This window comes from Nansenia antarctica, assembly GCF_963989245.1.
Source record: "Nansenia antarctica genome assembly, chromosome: 4".
NCBI classification, from domain to species: Eukaryota; Metazoa; Chordata; class Actinopteri; order Argentiniformes; family Microstomatidae; genus Nansenia; species Nansenia antarctica.
Genome location: NC_137689.1, coordinates 24,681,235 through 24,694,664, shown reverse-complemented (window position 1 = coordinate 24,694,664; position 13,430 = coordinate 24,681,235). Strand labels below are relative to the sequence as shown.

At 44.8% G+C, this 13,430-nt stretch overlaps 1 protein-coding gene across 1 annotated transcript in view; it reads right to left on the bottom strand.

The window, feature by feature from the left end:
• LOC308156565 (unconventional myosin-VIIa-like) overlaps nt 1–13,430 on the bottom strand; it is a gene marked incomplete at both ends in the record, with an annotated part of 292,311 nt that overhangs the window by 4,980 nt on the left and 273,901 nt on the right. The window contains 4 exons of the mRNA XM_080529937.1: nt 8,842–8,955; nt 9,056–9,161; nt 12,771–12,926; nt 13,152–13,324. Of these exons, the coding sequence (XP_080386063.1) occupies nt 8,842–8,955; nt 9,056–9,161; nt 12,771–12,926; nt 13,152–13,324 (549 nt within the window). The remainder of the gene's footprint in view (nt 1–8,841; nt 8,956–9,055; nt 9,162–12,770; nt 12,927–13,151; nt 13,325–13,430) is intronic.

Sequence of the window (13,430 nt, the reverse complement as noted above, 5' to 3'; positions counted from 1 at the left end):
TTAAATTAAATTGATAGCCCATGGTAGAGCCCCCAACCTCCCCCCAGACTGGCAGCAGGAAGCGCAAGAGAGCAGCCAGCCAGAGTGAAGCAGGAGATAATAGCAGCTCAGCCAAACGCTCCCGCAGTAGCCAGCCCAGCAAGTAAAGGAGGAGAGCACGCAAGCATGTGCACAACAATGGCACTTAAATGACACTCACACACACATACACACACCAACATACACCCTGCGCACCACACAACACCCCCCCCTTCCACACACACTCTCCAACTCCCCTGCCCTCCACACACACACACGCACACACACTCACACACACCAACATACACCCTCTGCACCACACAACACCCTCCCCCTTCCACACACATGACACACACTCTCCAACCCCCCCTTCCTCCACACACACACACACACACACACACACACACACACACACACACACACACACACATACACTCTTCCCTTTCTTCAGCAGATCAAAAAAAGAATAAATTGGGTTTATTTTAAGTTGTGAATTTGTCTTTTTTATGCATTCCAATATGATTTCAGCATTGGCCCCCTGGACCAAAGCCATTCCTCTTTAAAGCAGAGGGAACAACCATGATTAGACAACCAGGACTATAAGAACAAGAGAGAAGATTAGTCACTGAGAAGTAATAGGTGGTAATTGATCAAACAGTACAGGACTGAGACACACAATGTGGTGGGTGAATAATGTCAAACTGTGTCATGGCTTGCCCTAGGAAAAGCCATTTCAATGCAGGATGTGTGTTTTATGATGTGTGTTTATGTGTCCTCAGGTTTGACTAAAAGTTTACGAATTGAGTAAGAATTGTCAATGGTTAGAGCAGTGACCACATCCATGTAGAACTCTTTTTGGTTCCATGCTGAAGCCTTTTAGGTTCAATGTCTTTTCCACAGAGGGTTGTACGAAAAGGTTCTTCAAAGGGTTCCCAAAAGGAACAAATGTGTCACAGTGTTGTGTCCTGTTTATACCGCCAGTGGGCGCTAGTATGCTAGTGATGTATGCAGTGACGGAAGTGATGTATGCACTTACGGATGTAAAGGAAGGAGTTGAATAAACGTGCGAAGTGAACAGCAGCTGCGTGTCTCCCGGTCTCATTCTTTCCTAACTACTTTCTTACTACAGAATACCACATTTTTGGCGACGAGGATGGCTATTTCCGTACCCTTACCTACACCGTTCATGCCTGTGCCAGGCGAACCTGCTATTTCTTTTCCTACTTGGTTGAGAATGTTTGAAAATTACATGCTCGTAATTGATGCTACCGGAGAAAAATGGCCGGAGGAAAGAAAGCGCGCGGTTCTTCTCCATGCACTTGGGACCGAAGGACAAAGACTGTTCTACACTCTAAAGGATACGGGTGTTACCTACACTTCTGCCGTGGATGGACTGAAAAAGTACTTTGTTCCTAAGGTGAATGTGATTGCTGAACGTCACAAATTTCGACAGAGAGCTCAGGGTCCTGACGAGACGGTTAATCAGTTCCTTGCTTCATTACGCGAGCTAGCTGCAGCTTGTGAATTTGGTGCCATGGAGGAACAAATGATTCGTGATCAACTGATTGAGCGTGTTGCTAATACACGCATACGAGACAGACTTTTGCTTGAATCGGACTTGTCTCTGGACAAAGCTACTTCAATGGCCTTACAAATCGAGGCTGGACTACGGAACTCTAACGTTCTCTCTGGAGCTACAGCTTCGGTGAGAGCCATCGAGAAACAGCCGACGAGGAGGAGGTTCGACAAGGGCAAGAAGAAAGCTCCGACGACGACTGCACCTGCCACGGTCTACAGCCAGCCAGCTACAACTGGGAATCAGCGCGCCTGCTTCCGATGCGGATCCACAGGACACTTAGCTAACAAGCCTACATGCCCGGCGGTTAAGGTGACTTGCAATACATGCGGAAAAGTTGGACATTTTTCCAAGGTGTGTAGATCGGCTCAAAAAGAGGTGCGTGAGGTAGTGGTGAATGACGTTACTGTGCTTTACATGCAGGGGGCCGTTGTGAATGATAAAATTATGTGTACTGTACGAGTTGATGCAAATTATCATTCCCATGATGTTGAGCTGATAGTGGATACAGGCTCATCTGTTTCTATTATTCCAGAGAGTACTTACCAGACACTTTTCCATACATGTGTCCTTGCTGAGCCTACAGTGAATCTGCTTACTTACTCCAGAGAGAAAATTCCTGTTAAAGGTTGCATGCATGCTACAGTTGTTCATAATGGACATTCAGTTACAGGTTCATTGATAGTGGTTGAATCAGGAAATGCATTGCTGGGACTAGATTTATTTGTAGCATTGCAGATGTGCATTGAGGGTAACAAAATTATTACTGTTAGCTCTGCTAGCTCTCCTACTGTGCTCCGAGCACCTACTGTACAGAGTACCACTCCACAGACCGAACCAGAGGTTCTAGTACAGGAGTTAGGGTGTGCAAAAGGTTTTATGCACAAAATACAGGTTAAACCAGATGTTGTGCCAGTACAGCAGAAACTGAGGAGGCTTCCGTTCTCAGTGAGGCAGGCTGTGACCGATGAGCTCGCAGATCTACAGGAAAAAGGCGTTATAGAACGTATAGACGCATCTCCATGGGTTTCCCCTATAGTTGTGACCCAGAGAAAGGGGGGAGGAAAGCCTCGCCTGTGTGTTGACCTCAGAGAACCTAATAAGGCAATCATCAGTGACTGTCATCCCTTACCGCACATGGATGAACTGTTCGCTGAGATCCGTGGAGCCACAGTCTTTTCTACTATAGACTTAGCCTCTGCTTATCACCAGTTGCCATTGCATCCAGATAGCCGTGATTTAACTGCGTTTATCACGCATGAGGGTCTCTTTCGTTTCTGCCGAGTGCCATTTGGCCTCGCTTCTGCTCCTTCAGCTTTTCAGAAAATGATGTCGACTGTACTGACAGGCCTGCCAGGCGTACAGGCCTACCTGGATGATGTGATTTGCTACGGCATCACACAGCAGGATCACGATGTCAGCCTACGGAGAGTGCTACATGCTCTAAATGAAGTGGGACTTAAACTGAACATGCACAAGTGTAAGTTCAACCAGAAAGCTCTGCGCTTCCTGGGCCACACTGTGTCCAAAGATGGTCTTCATCCTGACCAAGACGGGGTCAGTGCTGTGGCGAACGCGCCTGCCCCGCACGACACATCCTCCCTGCGGTCCTTCCTAGGACTTGCATCGTGGTATAGTAAATTCATACCTGACTTCTCTACTGTGGTGGAACCGCTACGTGCTACACTCAGGGAATCTACTGACACTAAGTTTGAATGGACAGCGGATGCAGAGTCCAGTTTTACTGAGGTTAAGAGACTGATTACTGAGAGTCCTACCTTAGCATTATATGATCCTGAGTTACCTACTTATGTCACTACCGATGCTTCTAACTATGGATTGGGGGCTGTAATGAGCCAGATTCACCCAGACAATACCGAGAGAACCATAGCTTTTGCGTCCAGGACACTTTCTCCTGCAGAGAGAAAGTACTCTACCGTCGAGCGTGAGGCGCTGGCATGCGTTTGGGCGGTGGAAAGGTGGAGAACCTACCTGTGGGGACATCGTTTTGTCCTACGCACAGACCACCAAGCGTTGACAACCCTACTCACTTCCAGGGGTACGGGTCGCGCAGGTCTGAGAATAGCGAGATGGTCTGCACGTCTACTATGCTTTACTTATGATGTCACTTACCATCCAGGGAAACGTAATGTGACTGCTGACTGCTTGTCCAGACTCCCTCTGCCTTCGACAGGAGAGGTGGAGGAGGAGCCAGACATGGTGGCTACTGTGTTCACAGGTTCCTCACATGCCATATCTGTGACCGAGTTCACTGCTGCCTGTGAGGCCTGTCCTGAACTGACTCAACTGAGACAGCAGATACAGAAAGGTTGGCCAAAATGCAGTAAGAATGTGACAAAGGAACTTGCTCCATATTTTAGAGTGAGAGATGAACTGGCTGTGGATGAACTACTTGTCATGAGAGGCCCCGACCGTGTGGTGGTTCCTACTACACTACGGTCTAAAGTTGTAAATTTAGCTCATGAAGCGCATCAGGGAATAGTGCGTACTAAACAGAGACTACGAGAGCTATATTGGTGGCCGCAAATGGACAGATGTGTCCAGACATTAGTAGGCTCATGTGTACCCTGTCAATACAATGACAAAACAGCCAAAACTGCGCCTGCACCACTTACCCCAGTGGAACTGCCAGGTGGACCATGGGAGAAGGTGGCCATTGACATTGTTGGTCCCTTTGACTGTGCGACATGGGACTGCCGTTATGCTATTACACTCACAGACTATTACAGTAAGTGGCCAGAGGTGGCGTTTGTCTCTACTGTAACTACAGAGGCGGTTATTAGCTTCTTGACTACAGTGTTTAGTCGTGAAGGTAACCCTTCCTTCCTGGTCTCTGACAACGGATGTCAGTTTACCTTCCATGCTTTTGCAAGCTTTCTGGGAGAGAGAGAGATAAAGCACCTGCGTTCCAGTGTTTATTATCCAAGAGCCAACGGGGCTATTGAAAGATTTAATCGAGTTCTCAAAGAGTGTATTCAGACGGCTGAGAGAATGCACAAGCCATGGAAACATGCAGTAACAGAGTTCTTACTGAACTATCGCGCTACGCCGCATGCTACTACAGGAGCTACTCCCTTTGAGTTGCTGAGGAACAGAAAGATGCGTACAAAACTAAATGTCCTCCCTGTCTCACACCAAATTAAGTCACATGAGAAAGTGCAGGAGACAGTGAGACGCAAGCAACAGGAGAGTAAGGAGTACACAGACAGAATGAGGGGAGCGAAAGTGCCCATGTTCCAAGTGAATGACACCGGACGTGTCCGCAGACCGGAGCATGTAAAAAAGGGATCATCAAGATTCACAGAACCGCTGACAGTAGTTAGTAAAGCAGGACAGAATACATACCTGCTCAGTGATGGTCGAAAATGGAATGCATCCAAGCTTACACGCTTCCCCAAGGATGCTCTGTCTGGCACCAGTGGTGAAAAGGAGATTGAGCTAGAGGAGTTCATGGTGCCCGAGTCGGAGAATGTGTTTAATGAACCAGGTCCAAGAAGGAACCTTAGAGTCAGAAACCCACCTAGGTGGCTGGTAGACTTTGTGCCGTAGAGAACGTACTAAAAGGGTAGGATAGAACACGGTTCTAAAGGCTCTTGCACACCAACGCGTTTTTTACGCGTGTTTTTTACGTCCGTTAAAAAAATAAATTAGAACTCATGTTGTGTCAACCACGCTTGCACACCAATCCGTAATATTTCGTCCGTCAAAAAAAAAAACGCAACAGGTTCGATTTTCTGCGTTTTTCGCGTCCGTCAAAAGCCTTTTGACAGTAGTTTTTGACCACTCCGCCATGGTATAGACTGGGACACATCGTCAAATTACAACTGCAGGACAGTTGGATTAATGTTTACGGAAGTACATGTCTCAAGTATGTCTCGGCGGTTAGTCGAGTGAAAGAAAACAACATACAGATGATAATTCACACAATATAATACCACGAAAGCGTACGGCACTAAACAACAACATTCATTCGGGCAGCATCCTACTCAAACTCAGGCAGAAGGGCAGGGTCCGGGCAGGTGCACAGTCACAGACTGCCAGTGCATCATACATCATTCAGCTGGTTATAGCGGTTTCTTTTTCTATTCTATTCTACTTCTGCTGTCTGCGTCTCCCTGGGTATTCCTAGACCAGATGGCAAACAGTAAAGAAATGCCACAATATTACAACATGTAGAGTGCATATTGCGAAAGTTCGCAACGTAAAAAAACGCAACGGACTCCGCAACGGACCGGTGTGCAAGGTCTCTGTGCGTAACGTTTTTTTTCGGATGACGGATTAAAAATACGCAGGCGTAAACGCACGCATTGGTGTGCAAAGGCCTTAACTTAGTACAAAAAGGTCCTACAATGCAATGACAAAAGTGAATGTTCATTTCATGTTTCACTGTCATAAACTGTTTATTGTTGTTATTCATTCTGCTGATTCATTCATTTTCATTTCCTTAGTTTTCATTTTATTTCAATTGTACTGACACCAGTCTACAGAATATTGCATTCTTTGAGTACTGTAATTCCTTTAAGAAAGGGGGAAATTTCACTTTAAGGCCCTCCCATATAATAATGCAGAATGCTGGAGGAAATGTACGGAACGAGAAGCCAATCACACACACATTTTCTATACATGCCCTAAATTGAAAAGGTTTTGGGAGGCAGTTCAAGTAAAAATAAAAAATACATTTACCTTACAAAATCCTATACATCCAGTCAATATTATACTCGGTCTTATTCCATTAGATATATACAGAGAGGGAGATAAATATTTGTACACCATACTACGTATCGCGGCTTTAAAGCAAATCACACGTAAATGGTTGGACTTAAACCCACCATCCGTTAAGAATTGGAAAAAAACTGTTGAAGACATAAAAGAAATGGAAAGAATTACTTGCAAAGTGGGAGGCCGTGAAGAGCAATTCACTATGAACTGGAGTAAATGGACAGAATGAATGAGTAGGAAGGAAGCCCCCCCCCCCCCCCCAACCCTCCCCGATCCCACCCCTCCCACCCCCCTCCCTTTGTCTCTTACTTTTCTATTTCTATCCCTATAAAAATTTTTTTTTTTTTTTTCCTTTTATATTTTCTCTCTAGTCTCTATTCTTTATTTTCTTTATTTCTTGTTCTCTCTATAAAAAAATAAAAAACAAACAAAAATGATGCAGGATGAACTTAAACAAGTGAAGAACTTGTAAAGTGTGTGAAATGAACTTGTGAAATGTAATGTAAAGTCCTGCAATAAAGTATAAAAAAAAAAAAAAAAAAAAAGAAAGGGGGAAATGTTGTGTCCTGTTTATACCGCCAGTGGGCGCTAGTATGTTAGTGATGTATGCAGTGACGGAAGTGATGTATGCACTTACGGATGTAAAGGAAGGAGTTGAATAAACGTGCGAAGTGAACAGCAGCTGCGTGTCTCCCGGTCTCATTCTTTCCTAACTACTTTCTTACTACAGAATACCACACACAGCTTGGTGAAAAGGTTTGCATTTGGGGAATTGTGAATCCTCGCAATTGAGCCAAACAAGTCTTGTGAAAAAAAAAAGTTTCCCGTTTTTTTGGCATAGGATGAAAATGTAAGCGATGAAGAACCCACGCAATATTATAACCAACAGTTTTACATTCACTAAATACCTAGTTAGTTACCAAACTTGGGTGGGGGGTAGCATTCGTATTTGTCTGGTGGGCGTTTCCCTTTCGATACTCCCAGCCCACATCCTTTTAAATAGCCATGTGCACGTGTGTTTGTTGACAAGATGGAAGCTGCCATCAAAGACTTTATCCACAAAGAAAGTTTTGTCAATCAATATACTATTCACGGGACTGTTGTCTGTCGATACATCTTCTGCTTTGTTCTTGGGTAAGTGAGTTACTTGTGTCACGACCCAACAGCTCTGCAGGTACAATGAAATCAAAAGTCTCGTCAGTCACCGCCATTCAAATAACACCCGTCAACAGGCAAGCCACTCCCCCATGTACCCTGGGTAGCCAATCATCATAACCCACCCAGTTTACCATGACAGAAATAGTTGGATTGTGACATTCATTCCCCCATAAACTAAAATACACACACAATTAACTTTTTCTTCATTTTGTGTTTGTTTTTCCCTTTTTTTCTTGTTTTCTTTATACATATATATTTTCTTCTTCCAATTAAAATTCATAAGCTTTTATTCTAGTACTCATTCAATTTCATAGAGCAACAAGTACCACTAAGCTTGTCATAAATCTGATATGATCTAACGTTTAAGCTAGACTAGATCTAAGAACATAGAAAGTGAGTTCTTAAGTAATTAGATCATCTCTAACAACTCCTGTAGGATCCATCTGTATTATACAGCATTTCATCCTCCAGAGAGAGCGATGACACAAAAATGTATATTAATAATTAATAAAAAATAAATTATATATATATATATTAACACGTCCGTAATCCACACAGAAGCTCTCTGCTCTGCCACCCTGAGTGACTAAGGCTACAGGGCTCTATGCACTGTCTGCCTCTCCAATCTCTGCTAGGTCACTCTGTACACAAGGCAGCACCGTCTTAGGTATTTCTCCCTCGTATGCTTTCATGCTTTGCATGTTTTTCACCAAGACAAGCAGCTCTACTGATGATCCACATGTTATCGTATCTGGGGAACAATTACAGGTTGTGAGTGAATTTAAATATCTTGGTGTTTGGCTGGACTCTAATCTTTCATCCAAGGCACATGTCCAAAAAATCTGTAAGCGAGTAAAATTCAGCCTGGATAACTTCCGTTTCATAAGGAACTACATGTCAACAGAGGGAGCTAAGATGTGTACATTCTATGATCCTTACACATTTGACAAGCAACAAACAAACTGGTCACAGCCCCACTGACAGATGACAGGTAGATAATGACAGGTAGTGTAATGGGGGAGTGGTTGTCCTGGGGGAGTGGTTGGGAGTGGAGCAGCTATTGTTCCCACCCATTAACTGCCTGTGAAAAGTGCCTGTGAAAACTTTGAGGCTGAATTTCTCGATTCGTTGATTTGGGGGGTATCAACATTCAAATATGCATAACTTCTTCAACTTATTTCAGATTGCAATGTGTGACACATCCTTCGAAAGCTTACAATCTGCCCTTTCACAAACAGTTTCATCAGACCCTGTCACAAATGGAGTTGCATAGCCCCAAGCATGTTGTTCTGTTGTATACCCTGTATCCCATGTAATGATGAATAAACTTTGAATAAACTTTGAGTCACCTTGTCTGTGATCTTGACAAACAGGCTGAAGCCCTCAGAGGAATTCAGGAGCAGTCTGCTGGAGATGTTCAGACAGAAATCTTTGGCCTTGGTGCTCGACTCAACCTCAAATGCCTGCAGGCAAAAGAAACACATCATATTGGGCCTTTTATTAAGATAGAATGGTAAATGCAATCTTAAAATTAAGATATAATTGATGTGTTTGACCTCTCACCTCATCTGTGTCATCAGGGAAGTAAACTTTGTGAAATATCTGAGTGGTCTTGTGCTGGATAGCCTCCACCTCCACCAGGTGAGGAGGGTACTTCCTCGATCCATTTCTGTGAGAGGTTTCACCCCCGAGAGGAATAGAGAAAAAAAGAGAAAAAGGAAGAGTGATAGTTAAGACACAAATGAACCATGTAGATAGATAGATAGATCTTTATTTATGTGTCACTCCTCAACAAACAGGTATGGTATAAAGAACAGCAACAAAAAGTGCATTAAAAAGTTGAGGACTACTCACATGGAGTTGTGAGACACAATACAATTCATAGCAATACAAATTAAAAACGTACATTCAAGTACTATTACACTTGAACTATTACACAACAAATACCATTGGCATTACAATAAAATACAATATGTAAAGGCAATGAAATATGAAAAAAAAGGAGGAGGGGGCAGTTTATTGTGCGATGCTCATGAAGGCTACTCTTCTTTGTAGGATGAGGTGGCAGGCCTTGGCACATTCATTTGTGACTGCTCCTGGTGTTTCTGGACACCTCTCGGAAATGAGAAAGACGTCAAATTCGTCTTTAAAGTTTTTTTTTTTTTTTTTCAAATTTTCGTTTTTTTAGCTAACATTCAACTCGAAGATGTGAAGTACCCACTCGTTATTTTTCCGAACAGTTTTACGTTCATTAAATAAGTGTAATCTATAACACAATGACTTCGTTTCTTGTTGTTTGATGGGGATTCATTATCTTTGATGGGGATTTTCTGTGCTTAGTGATTTCCGGTGTAGCAACTTTCAAATACTCATGTCGTCTTCAATTTGTTTCCGATTTCAATGTATGATGCATCATTTGAAAGCTTACAATCTGTAGTTTAAGCACATGTAAAAAACTGAAAAATGATTTCGCCTACAGGTAGCCCTTTTCATTGGGCTGTGTCACATTTATGCAGTGTTCACCAGCTAAAATTGTACACAATTTATTTTGGTCATCAAAGTCATTAAAATTCTCATAGTGTTTTGATAAAAAGATAAAAAGATCAGCGCGGATGTCGTTGTAAAGTTCACAGTGTAATAAGACGTGGGCTTCGGATTCAATCGAACCACTGTTGCATAGTGTGCAGAAACGACTCTCCACTGGGGTGTTAGTGTATCTGCCGGTTTCCAGGGCTAAGGGAGCGACTCCACACCTAAACTTGGCAAGGGCACTTCTATGCTGCCTGGGCATAATGTATTGAACATAGGGTTCTGATTCAAAAACATTTTTAAAAGAACAGTAAGTACGCAGTTTGTTTCCCTCTGGCCTGTTAATCTGCAGGAGCCATTTCTCCTTGTCTGCCTCTGCAACTGCTTCATCAAGACTCCGTAGATCATTTCTTGATAAGATTAGATCAGTGCTGGCGAGATGGGATAGATGTAGAGAGCTAAGAAATGTTCGCACCGTATGAGCATAGTTTTTCACATTTCTCATCTGGTTAGCCCACAGGAACACACACTTACATAGCCTGTTATCCGGCATACCACACAGTCTCTTCCAGTTCTTGAAAATGCATGACCACTGGTGTTGCCACATGGTTTTCCACCCCAAATCACCTTGTATGGCAGCATTCGGTGTGTATTTACCCACACCCAAATAAAAACGACATGCCCTATTAAAAACAGCATTAATACAAGAGTGACTTTTGTAACCCCAGACAGCAGCTGCATAGGTCAGGATGGGCAGAACCAAAGATTCAAACAATTTGGTGAAACATTTGAAGGGGAAACCACCCAATATTTTGCTTTTGGCTATAAATGCACCTAGTGCTCTATTAGCATGCAAGGCTAGATGTTTAGCAGTTACACTATAGTCTAGGAACTCTGTTAAGTATAGACCCAGATATTTGTATTCTCTGACTACCTCTAGTGGGGAAAGCCCGCAGGAGAAGCTAAAACTGGACAGGGGCTTTGCTGGATTTCTGAAATGCACCACTTTGGTTTTATCAACATGTATATTTAGTTTCCACTCCTGGCACCAACTATGGACCAGTGTCAGCATCTCCTGTAGTTCCTCTTCTGTCTCAGAAATCAGGGTAATATCATCTGCGTATAAAAGTATAGAGATCTTTTCATTTCCTATAGGGACACCTTTTCCCAGGGCCTTAATTGCTATACTTAAGTCATTTATATATATGGAGAACAGAACAGGTGACAAAATGCAGCCCTGTTTTACGCCGATGTCGACTGGGAACCAATCTGTAAGGCTACCATTTACACGGACACAGCATTTCACATTTTCGTACAGAGCAGTAAGACAGTTAAGGATGTTGCCATGTAGGCCTACAGCTGACAACTTCTCCCATAGCATGCTACGGTTAATATGATCAAAGGCTTTGGAAAAATCTATAAAAGAGCAGAAGGTAGATTTTCTAAGCTTTTTCCTTGAGTCTATAATAGTAGTTAAAGTGGCAATATGGTCTATACAACTCCTTTTCTTTCTAAACCCATTTTGTTCATCTGTTATGATGCTGTTGGACTCCACCCACTCAGAGACCCTGTTATGTAATACACAGCAGAACAGTTTATATACAGCAGAGGTCAAAGTAATCTTTTATCTTTTCCCCCGCCTTTATAGATATGCTAAACCATATGCTTTGCGTTTCTTGGCTGCTTGCAGGACTTTGACAATCTCATGCTCACTGATTGGCTGGTTCAGGGATGTATCCAGGTTAAAGTGGGGGTGCTCTGTGACTCTGGCGAGGGAGGGGCCCCTATGCTGGTTCGCCTGGAACAAGCTGGCAAACTCGCTCCTCCACGACTCTAGGGCAGATTCTTTATCAGTCTGTGGAGAGCCATCCGGCCCCAAGACCTCCCAGGGGATGTTGGGGTGCCGCTCGCTGCCTACACCAAGCTGGTTAACTTGGCTCCAGAAGGTCTTCGGGTCGTTGCTTTCTAGTTGTACATGTATGTGTATATGTGTGTGTGTGTGTGTGTGTGTGTGTATGTATGTGCGGGTTGTAGCATTTCCTCGCCTCGGCCCGACAACAGGGCGACTAAGGACCATGGACAGAGACCACGGCGGTCATTGGGAGAGGTACGGGACGCACGATATCTCCCATTCACACAGGTGCCGCGGAGAAGGCAATCGGAAGACGGGCGGCGGGAGACGTAACGCTACCCAATAAGCCCGACTCGGCGCACCTGGGTGGATCGGAGGAGCGGGCTGGAGAGGGACACCGTAACCAGCAGACGCGAGAGGGGATGGAGTCATCAGTACAGACAGGGAGGGGGTGAGCGCAGAGCGGCGGCATACTAAAAGAAGTCTACAGTGCACTGACGCGTGTCTCTCTCTCATTTTATTTAACAGCGGGAGACGGAGCCCGAGAATGGCGCACCCGTCCCCCTAGATCCAGATACGAGGGGTACCTGGGTCCCTCTCCTCCCACTGCCCCCAGCCCGGAGTGGGACACTCTATGGAATACATCCTTCTTTTTCCCTCTGAGGGGAGGAGGGACCTGTGTTGTGGATTATCCTGTTTGTCCCCCTCGAGGACGAGGGAGGTTTTCAGTTAGACAACCTGAACTATTATTTCAACGAATAAATACGCTGTGCGTGCCTGACCGTACTCTCTGCCTTGGGTGTTCTCTAGCTGGGGGTGTGTTAACGCCGGTCCAGGTGAGGGCTTGCGACAAAGTGTGTGTGTGTGTGTGTGTGTGTGTGTGTGTGTGTGTGTTACCGTAAGGCCTTCTGCAGTCTCTGCATGCAGTCAGGGGCGAGGGGGTAGTGTTTCTTAGCCTGGAGGAACTTCTGGACGTGTGGCAGCAGAGTGTTACTGGGGGGGAACAGGCCTGTACACAGCCACAGCAGCTCCCAGCCCTTGTCCTCACTGTACCTGCACCCACACAGACAGACAGACAGGCACACGCACGCACGCGCACACACGCGCACGCACGCACACGCACACGTGCACACACACACACACACACACACACACACACACACACACACACAGTGTTAGTGGGAAAGTATTTCAGTGTGTGTGTGTGTGTGTGTGTGTGTGTGTGGTGTGTGTGTGTGCGTGAGCGTGTGTGCGTGTGTGTGTGGGAGCCAGACATACTTGATGTGGTTCTCTGTGAGCTGTTTCAGGATCTGACAGAAGATCTCGTCTTTGAGCGGCTCAGCCTTCAGAGCTCCCTCGAAGATCTGGTCAGTCAGGTCGTTGACCGAGCGTGCTCTCTTGGACGGGTAGTCACCCATGTACTTCATCAGAGGTGCAGGAGCGGTCAAGGACTACAACCGGACTGGATGAACCACAGAACAACCGCAAGCAACAACCGAAATACAATATATCACATTACAAAAGACACCAAAGAGAGGGGAACCCCACACACCATTG